At 50.2% G+C, this 9,951-nt stretch overlaps 1 protein-coding gene across 1 annotated transcript; it reads left to right on the top strand.

The window, feature by feature from the left end:
* Positions 1 to 4,919: 4,919 nt before the first annotated feature.
* On the top strand, positions 4,920 to 8,932 carry LOC133904640 (probable ubiquitin-conjugating enzyme E2 23). The gene is made up of 4 exons (XM_062346106.1): positions 4,920 to 6,512; positions 6,943 to 7,506; positions 8,002 to 8,074; positions 8,184 to 8,932. Exons 1-4 carry the CDS (start codon positions 4,920 to 4,922, stop codon positions 8,930 to 8,932), a joined length of 2,979 nt encoding a protein of 992 aa, XP_062202090.1.
* The last annotated feature ends 1,019 nt before the right edge of the window (positions 8,933 to 9,951 follow it).

Here is a 9,951-nt window from a genome sequence, read left to right as displayed (position 1 = left end):
CGTAGGAGCCTCCCCTGGGGCTCCATGAGCAGCTGCGGGGGAGGATGCGAACGGGGGGGGGGGGGGGTCTCCTTTTTTTGTTTTCCCTCTCTCTGAAATGGTTGCGGGCTTGCGGCGAGGCAGAAGAGACGCTTATATAGCAGAGTAGGTCGGTGGGCGGCGACGGCGTGGAGGAGGCGAGCGGTGGGGCCCATGCTGCCGAAAAGGTGGTGGGTTTTGGAGTCGATAGGGGTCTTGGAGAGCCGTCCGTTGGTAAGAACGCGGGCTGATCGGACGGCTCGCGATGGCTCTGATCAAGCAAGCGGAAGCGGCCCTGTTCGAGCACAAGGCTGCACAGTTGTTTGCAAAACTTTCGTACATGTTTGAACGCATACTTCATAATTTAACGGAATGTTTAAAAATAAGCCATCTACTTCTTCTTTTTCCAAAAATGAACCTTCACTCCTTAAACCAAGGCTAGCTCACAACGGCGGCATGCACCGGCCGGCCGTGTCGCTCACAAGCTAAACCAAGGCTCTAGCTGCCAGCTAACTGGTCACCATGCATATGGAGGCTCTCATTTGGCCGCTGCACTCGCGCAGGGTGACGAGCAAGTACCGGCGGAAGCTGGATGTCACAAACCTCCATATCGCAAGCACTCAACAAGTATAGCACGAGATACAAATTGCTCCCATACGGGGATACAAATCTAAGAAGAAACTAGAAGGTTCTAGAGGTGGAATCGGAGGGTTCTAGCATGAGCAGAGAGGGCCAGGAAGGAAATAGAAGAGGAGCCGGGGAAGAAGACGTCGTGTGTTTTAATTTCTTCGGTGTCCCTCATGGTTGCTGTTGTTTCCCTTTTTGTAGTTGCTCTCCCTCACGGACTGCCTGGGTCAAGAGCTAGCCCAATAGCTACATGATCCACCAAGCCCATCCAGTCGAATGGCCTAGTAGAAGCCCAGTAGATGACATGGAGGCCTCCGAGGACATGCCGCTTGATGCAACGCGCCGCAGCAGGTGCACATCACTGTCAGGGTCCAGTGGTGATGTCTGGCAGGAGCAGCCGGCATCATGAGTTCATGACTGACATCATCTTTGCTGCTGGCCACGTCCAACATCAGGTACAACATCACCGACGGCAAGTGCATGCTCGTCGTCGACCGCTTCTCCAACATCATGTACGACATCACCGACGGCAAGTGCACGCCCATCACTGACCACCGTGCGCCGGTCTTCATCACCATCGGCGACGGCAGCAACATCGAGGGCCTCACCGACGTGGCCGCAGCCGGCCTACTTGGTGTTCCGGGAGTCCAACTTCGGCCTACTACGCCTGGTACCGCAACCACGATAGCAACAAGGTGGCTACCGGCACCATGTGGTTCACCAATCACTACCACATGCTCAACCACGACGAGTCTCTCCAACAGCGCCTATAAATGATCAGATATATCCATCGTGCCCTGCTAATAAGGTCACTCACTTATTATTTTTTAAATAATATTAATTTAATGAAAAATCACAAAAATATTATGCATTTTTAAAAAATTATCAAAATAGTATCCTGCCGGCAGGCGAAAAACCGACAAAGAGCCCTATCGGTAGCTCACCGGCCAACAAGGCCCTTGTCGGCATTTGGCCTACCGACAGGAAATCCTATTGGTATGAGGCTCTGCCGACACGACCTATTGGCATATGGCGCGCCGACAGGCTTCCCTGCTTTGCCGACACGTCTATCGACTACCCATATGCTGATAGGTTATTTATTTTATTTTTAATGTTTGAACAGATAACAATTTTGAAAAGTATTTTTATATGAAGTTAAATGGATTTGTTTTAACAGGACTCTGGCAAGATGTAACAAACAAATGTGATATTAGTTAATTAATATTAAGTAAGTAAAATGATTAACGAAAATATTATTGAGTAACTGACCACTAACAAATGTAATTGCACTAAAAAATATTATTGAGTAACTGACCACTAAAAAATATTATCTTTATGGCTGAAGATGCCGAACGCCATGAAATTGGTTCGAATCTGACGAACGGGTTTTTCTAGGCCTAATTTGGTCAAGGAGGCAGAAGAGCATGTTCTAGCTATTCGGAAGTGTCTCCTCATAGCACAATCACGACAGAAGAGCTATACGGATCGTCGCCGATGAGAACTCATTTTTAAAATCAGAGATTTCATGTATCTCAAGGTGTCGCCTCTCAAAGGAGTTTGATACTTTCAAGTCAGAGGAAAGCTAGCACCTAATACGTTGGACCATTTTTTTCTCAGCGTGGAGAGACAGCCTACCAATTGGACTTGCCTTCATCCCTCTCCACCGTTCACAATGTCTTTCACGTGTCGCAATTGAAGAAAATCCTCCGAATTCCAACAGAAGTGATCGAAGTTGCCAACCAAGAGTTGCAACCAGATTTGTAATATTGCAAGCGACCGATAAGGATTTTGGATGAAGTGAAACATAAGACTCGGTGACAATCTATTCAATTCATCAAAGTTCAATGGAGCAACCATTCGGAAGCCGAGGCAACGTGGAAGCGGGAAGATAAAATCCGCTCCGAATACCCCGAACGCTTTGAGAGTTTGTAAAAGTCGTTGGAACCCCTCGGATATTTATATTCATCACCATGTTGAATGGAAGTTAAGTCTCAAAAGAGTTGTGTTGGTAAGTCGATCCAACCCGAAGCATGATGAGCATGTTTTTGCTCTCTGCTGGCTCGTAGTCTAACTGGTATCCCTGTCGGTATGACCGTTGGCTAGCGGTCTGATCGCCAAGTGACTTGCGGTCTAATCGTCAGAGCCCAAGACTCTCTGTATAGATTTCAATCCAACCGTGGAATCCACGGTCCAACCAAGCCGCGGTCTAATCGAGCCCATCTCGGTCTGACCGCCAGATCATGTGTGGGCCTGATGGCTATCTTTCCTTTCCGTCGATGAAAATCGATGTAAACCTTTTTCAGTTGTGAAAGATTCTTTCCCACTTCGTCATCGCCCCCTTTCTCCCTGAGTTTGCCGAATCTTGAGCCAAGATTCTTTTTAAGGGGGGAGGTTTGTCACGTCCCGAAAATGCTAATTGCTCAATTAAGCGTCACATAATCAACATGGCATGTGATTAGGTGTACTTGCCTATTAAGTTGGTTCCCACATGTTCCAAAAGTTCTTAAAGGTGGTCTAGAACTCTTTCGAAAAACCCTAGATGCCTCGGAAGTGAAGAGTTGTGCAAGAGGGGGAACACTTAGACAATTCCAGCACAAAACCCTCCTCATGATCTAACCGGGGATAGCGGTGGTCTGACCGCCAGGTGTCCGGCCATATTTGAAATAAAGATCGCATTTGAAAAATTAGGATGCATATTTGAAATATTTGAAATAAATGGGATTCAAAATTAATAGCATGCATATTTAAAATAAATATCACATTTGAAAAACTAAGATCAGAATGTTCAATGACATTTGCCTCTTACAACTTGCTGCTCAGACTCTTCAAAGACTTGGTCCTAGAGATTCTCGAATCGCTCCTCGTCTGCTCTCGATACACACCAAAAAACACACAACAAAATTATCTAAGAACAGTACACCAAATAATATCTAACATCTATGAAAAAGGTAATAAATGACAGTATCCGTTGCTACGAACATGAGAGTGTAAAAATCGTCTAAATCAGAGCTAGAATGAGAAATTTACGCTAAAAACAAGTTTAGGTTAAATCTGAAAAAGAAAATGATCTATTTTGAATAAACAGAAAAGGAGGGCCTTTTGTAAAAAGAGGGACCTTTCTATGAATGCATAAAAGTTTAGAGACTTAAGTGTAAAATTGCCATTATTCCCGAATTAAAGATAATTCAGGTTGACTAGGTAAAAGCTCTACTAACGTGATGAGACACATCAGCACAACGACTGAGGTAGCGATATTGTGGACGATGATGTGGCGCAGAGGTGGCGGCTGACTGCATTATGAAACTGACATGTGGCATCGTGTTATAGGTTGGTGAAGGGGTAAGAACCAATCTAATCTTAACCGTCGGCTAGAGATCAGTTGGTGGAGGAGAAAGGAGATGCAACCGGCGCTGACGACAGAGAGAAGATGGTGACGGGAGGGGAACAACGGCGGCAAACTCATTGGAATTTCACCGGGATGGCGCTCTGGCGAGCTATGGTTGATGGTGAGCGGTGAAACAGGAAGGAGGGGGCACGACGAACCCATTTGATGGCATACCTCAGGTGACGCGGCACGAGAAGGAGGTCGACAGCGGGAGGGACGATGAAGGCTCTCAGTTCTTTGTTGATGGAGATGCTCTGGTGACCAAGACGCGAAGGCAAGCGCACCAATGCACTCAGGAGGCGGCGGCGAAGGTTGAGGGTGACTCGGACAGGGCAATGCAGGGCGGATTTCGGCCGGTGGCGAGCACAGCCAAGGCGGCTATGGCAATGGCGGTGGTGGGCTAGGGTTTTGACGGTGGCATGGTTTGAGGAAACAGATCACGGGGGAGAGTGCAGACTTACATAGGGGAGCAAAAATCACGCGGAGGGGATCGAAATTGGTTGGGTTTGTTGGGATTTCGAATCGTGGAGGCGGCAGCTCGAACTCAGACGACGGCGCGAGGAGGGAGATGACCGCCGGCCACGCGTTCGCGAGCTACCGGCAGTTGATGCATGCGCGCGGGTGGCTATTGGTTTGTTTTGTATTTTTCTCGGTCGCCTCGCGGCCATCGCCGGACTCGGATTCCAACTCCCGGCCGTTTCCGGATAGGAACTGGATAAAGACGTACACGGGACCGGCTACAATACAACACCACGCGCGTGGCCATATATAAATAGATCACAACTAGCTGTAGCCTGCTACAGTACTATCGTAATCGCAAGCTAGTGGAAAAAAGATTGATCAACATCCATCGATCGATCGAATTCAACATCTAGCTAGGGCACGATCGATGATGAAGGACGCGGCGGGGCTGGCTATATGTCAGTACGACCTTGTGACGTTCAAGACGACAGGCGCGCACGGAGACCGCGGGTTGGTGATCAAGGTCATGCCCGGCAAGAGGCTTAGCGTGTTGTGCGTCGACGGCGCCCGTGTGGTCCAGGAGGCCTGCGGCGTCACCGTCGTCGATCGGGCCTTCTTATACCTGGGCACGGCCGTCACCTCGGCGTCAGACCACAGCGGCCAGGCCGGGGTCGTCACGGGCGTCGTCACAGCGCTCGACCTGGTCCAGCTCGACGGCGAGCCGACGGTTGTCGCTAGGGACGTGTCGCCAGCGGAGCTGCGGCCCGTCTGGGAGCTCAACCCGGGAGACTACGTCGTGTCCGGGCCGTGGCTCGGCCGGGTTGTCGAAGCGTCCCTCGACGTCGACGTATTGTTTGACGACGGCGCCGTCTGCAGGGTCAGTCTCAGTCGGGCGGGCGGCCAACTTCAAGCCACCATATACAATGTCAATACAAACAGTTATTTCTACCCGGGGCAGCACGTCGTCGGCCATGGAACCGTCTTTAAGGCCTCCCGGTGGCTCAAGGGCCACTGGAAGCCGACCCGCGTGAAAGGCACCGTTGCCAAGGTCGAAATGTCCGGCGTGCTCGTCTACTGGGTCGCCTCGTCGCAGATGGGCACCGATAGGTCCCTCTTCCAAGCGTCCGCACCTCCGGCGTACCAGCACAACTCTCACAACCTAACATTCTTCTGCTCCGGCGACGCCCTCGAGTTCCAGATCTGGACTGTGAGCGAGCGTTGCTTCTTTCGCAGCCCCCACGGCCGCGCATCCAGTCCTTGTAGTGCTACTGCCGGCAATCGGTATGAGTCGTCGTTACCGCCTGCGTCTACCGCGACAGCAGAAGAGGATGATCAGCAATCACCATCTGCTGCTGCCCGTGGGCTAACAAGGACGCACCGTAATCGGCTGAGGATGGGGGTCAAGCGGATGCGGCGAGTAGATCGGAGGCGCGCAGAGTTGGAGCGGTCAATGTCCGTCGCCGACATCCGCACAACCGTCGACGTGTTGTGGCAGGATGGAACGCGGCAGTACGGCGTGCCATCAGCAACGCTGCACCGCATCTCGGTGCGGAACGAGCACGACTTCTTCCCGGGGCAGCGCGTCATCCGCAGTACGCCGTCGCCCGTCGCCGCTCCAACTGCTGCAACCGACGTCGACGACGAAGCTGAACCGGCCGCGCGTTTTGGCATCATCAGAAGCCTCAACTACAAGGACCAAACCGTGTGTGTGTCTTGGTTGAAGGCGGTGACGAGCTCAGGGGAGCCCCCAGAGGTCGACTGCGACGAAACCATGAGTGCATACGATAATCTGGGCCGGAGTTTCGACCACGATTTATTCTACGGAGATATTGTCGTTCGCCTGCGGCCAACAGAATCAGCCAGGGACGGCGACGGTGGCGGAAGCACGGAAGAGCCAGTGCCGGCACAGAGGAACAAGAAAAAGGGTGACGCCGATGATCTTTCATGGGTCGGACATATTGTTGATCTTTGTGATCCACAATACCTCCAAGTCAAGTGGGGTGACGGCAACACGTCAAAGGTAAGCATCCTCAGATGCAAAATTCTCATGTGTTATATTTTCATAAAACAATATAATGTTTCTAGAAAGAAATTGAGATATCGTAAATAAAATAAACATGTATCATACTCCTACTTCGATAAATATTTCTAGACACCGACAATCTCAAAGAAGAAAGGCCGACTTTTATCCGAATTCCTTTAAAAGCCCTTTTTATAGATGAAGCAGACAACAAGACGATGGATGTGAACTTGTGAAGCAGATATTTAATAAACCGAATTTGAGCATTGGCTTTTCCCATATACCTGCATGTCGAGAAAAATCACCGTGCACAACCATGCATGGCATCTTCTGCATCCATCTGCATGCAAGGACCATGCATGAATCTAAAAAAAAACATGTAAGGACCATTATTATTCAATGCGTTGACTTTCTAGACACAACCATGCAGGTGTTGCCTCATGAGATTGCCGTAGTCAAACCACACAGTATTGGCGATATGCTCCAAGAAATGGGAGATTGGGTGTATGACGATGGAGACGAGGACAACGCCGTTGACAAGGCACAAGAGGACACACCTCAAGAGCTCCCCGCCGCCGATGACGAAACAGATGATGATTCTAACAGCGACAGTGACGGCGAGGATGGCCCTGCAGCGGCGAGGACAACAGGCTGGACGGGTGCCGTCATCCAAGCAATGATCCGACAAGCCGGTGAAGTGCTTGTCCAGGGCAAGAGGTATCTGGTGAACGGATCAGCGACACTGGCCTCAAGATTAAAACCTGCTACCGCGGTGAACATAGAGACACCCGCGCTCGTGTCCGCTGGTGGCGATGGAGATGCGAAGGAAGCTGCCGCTGCTGTGGCATCGGCAAGCAACAGCGGAGGAGATGGCTCTGCCGGGCAAGGGAAGGCCGAGGCAGATGCCACCGGTGGTGACGACTCGTTTCGCTTCCTTCATTTTGAGGTCGCGCAGAGCCCTCCGGATCACCATTACCTCAACAACATGGAGCAGGTGAGTAACTGGTTGCTTAATAGCCACCCATGGCCATGGATCAAGATCAAAGTTAGAAGCAAGCATATCTCAATACTAATCTAATGGTTAGCACTTAGGAAAACATATTTTTTACTTTATACAACAGTGTTATTACATTTTCAGTACACTTTGTTACATACGTGTGTGCTGTATATCATGTTAATGTAGTAAGCAACAAGTAAAAGAGACTTGCTGTAGGTAGTCATATGTTTATCTACGTAAGTTGATGAATTGGCAGAACTAACTTCATTTTAAACTTTTCAAAGAGAAGATGATGTAACTTAATTTGGCCATTAAATTTTTGCTATACCATATGTATATATCGTCGTAACTGATGTCCTATTTGCCCTGTATCATTTTCAAATACTTAATCTACATGCATTTTGTAAGTGATTTGTCATATATACCAATTTATTGGTGCTGACTGCTAGCTAATTGCTGTTCGTTTTTTATATTGCATCGGTGGATTAACAGGGCACTGGTGGTGGAAGGAAGTGGATAAAAAGAGTACAAAAGGAATGGCAAATTCTTGAGAATAACTTGCCCGGTAAACTGTGAGAAAACTTCTACTGTTGCATTAGAATTCGATTGGCATCAAACCCCGGCCATGTACAAACAACACTTTTGACACGTACGTATCTGAATGAAATTTACAGACACCATCTACTTGCGGGCGTTTGAGGACCGCATGGACCTGCTCCGGGTGGCGATGGTGGGCGCCAGCGGGACGCCATACCATGACGGCCTCTTCTTCTTTGACCTACAGCTGCCGCCGTCATACCCCGCCGTACCACCGCAGGTGAACTACCGCTCGTTCGGGCTCCGTGTGAACCCCAACCTCTATGAGTCCGGCACGGTGTGCCTAAGCCTACTCGACACCTTTGGCGGCGAGGGCACCGAGCTCTGGTCACCGGAGGCGTCGAGCGTGCTCCAGGTTGTCGTCTCCATCCAGGGCCTCGTGCTCACCGCCCAACCCTACTACAACGAGGCCGGCTACGATGCCCAGGTCGGCACGCCGCAGGGTCGGCGCAACGAGATGCCATACAGCGAGAACACCTACCTGCTCACCCTCCAGACCATGCTGCACTTGCTGCGCCGGCCACCGGCGGGCTTCGAGGCGTTTGTCAGGCACCATTTCCACCGCCGCGGGCGGCACGTGCTCCGGGCGTGCGAGGCTTACTTGGCTGGCTGCCTGGTCGGCACGCTCGATGGCGAGGCGCGTGCCACGGAGGTGAGCAGGGAGCGGCCTTGCTCGGTGGGGTTCAAGCTCGCGCTCGCCAATGTGGTGTCGCGGCTCGTTGAGGCGCTAAATGAGATCAACGCCGACGAATGCGAGCAGTTCGCCAGGCTCCGTGCAGCAGCCAATGAGCAGCTCTCGTGGACCAAAGGTATAAAGACGGAGTGAACATGAACAGCTCTACGATAAACAAGCATTGTAATTTGCAACAACAATCGGTAGTTGATAAATGCGTTCCAGGGTTGCGACAAGACGGTGTTGCTGGCAAGGACGCACAGGTGCGTTGAGTACGTCGGCCACGGCAACAAGGCACGGCGCATGGCATCGTGGCCTCGCACGGCGCATCGAGGCCACGGTGGCCGTGGTGAGGATGTTCTCGGCGGCTGGCGTGTTGGACGTGGAGTCGGCTCAGGAGTCTGCGCGGGAGTCTGGCGCAGAGGCGCGCGGCAGTACTCATGCCTATACGAACATTCTGTGTTTGGTGACCACTATTGGGTTTCTGACACTGACAATGTTGAATTGGGTGCCTTCTTTTGTAAAAGGATACGCATTATTACTACCACATGCAAAATAGAAGGTGGAGCACCAGAACCAGTGTCTTTGCCTGTTACGAAAAGGAACAATTTATGTTAATGCATCCTGTATTTGGATGATTATGCCTTCTTTACCCTAGGTATATTTATGTTGCTGCTGAAGGGAAAGTTACGGGTCCGGCCCTTCATGATATATCCAAGATATATAGTTTCTTCGGAATGCGTGATACTTTAGCATTCCAGTACATGCACCATGTATTGATGTCCATTTGTACAAGAGCTAGGACCGTACGTATGCATTTCCAGGTTCAATGTCCATGTCCTTTTGTTGTTGCTTTAGATAGATGTTCAATATGTTAGAGATAATCTTGTATTTCGGTTTGAGAGAGTTTCGGTGCAGACCTATAGATGGAATTGAATCAAACTAAGCTAGAGATATAGAAAGAATATGTTGATATCTTCTTGTACTCGGATTCTCTCCAGAGACCGAATCCAACTCGCTGTAACCATAGCCGTGTTTTGTTCGGCCTATATCAATATGCATATCGCGGCCTCTGCGGAGGTAGAAACGCTTCCATAGATAGACAATCTCATATGGTAACAGAGCCTCTCCTCTACGGCTCATCCATGGCGAGCGACAGTTCTTCATCATCT

This window comes from Phragmites australis, chromosome 22 (genome assembly GCF_958298935.1).
Source record: "Phragmites australis chromosome 22, lpPhrAust1.1, whole genome shotgun sequence".
Taxonomy (NCBI): Eukaryota; Viridiplantae; Streptophyta; class Magnoliopsida; order Poales; family Poaceae; genus Phragmites; species Phragmites australis.
Note: the sequence above shows the minus strand (reverse complement) of the source record. Positions and strands in the feature narration are given on the sequence as shown.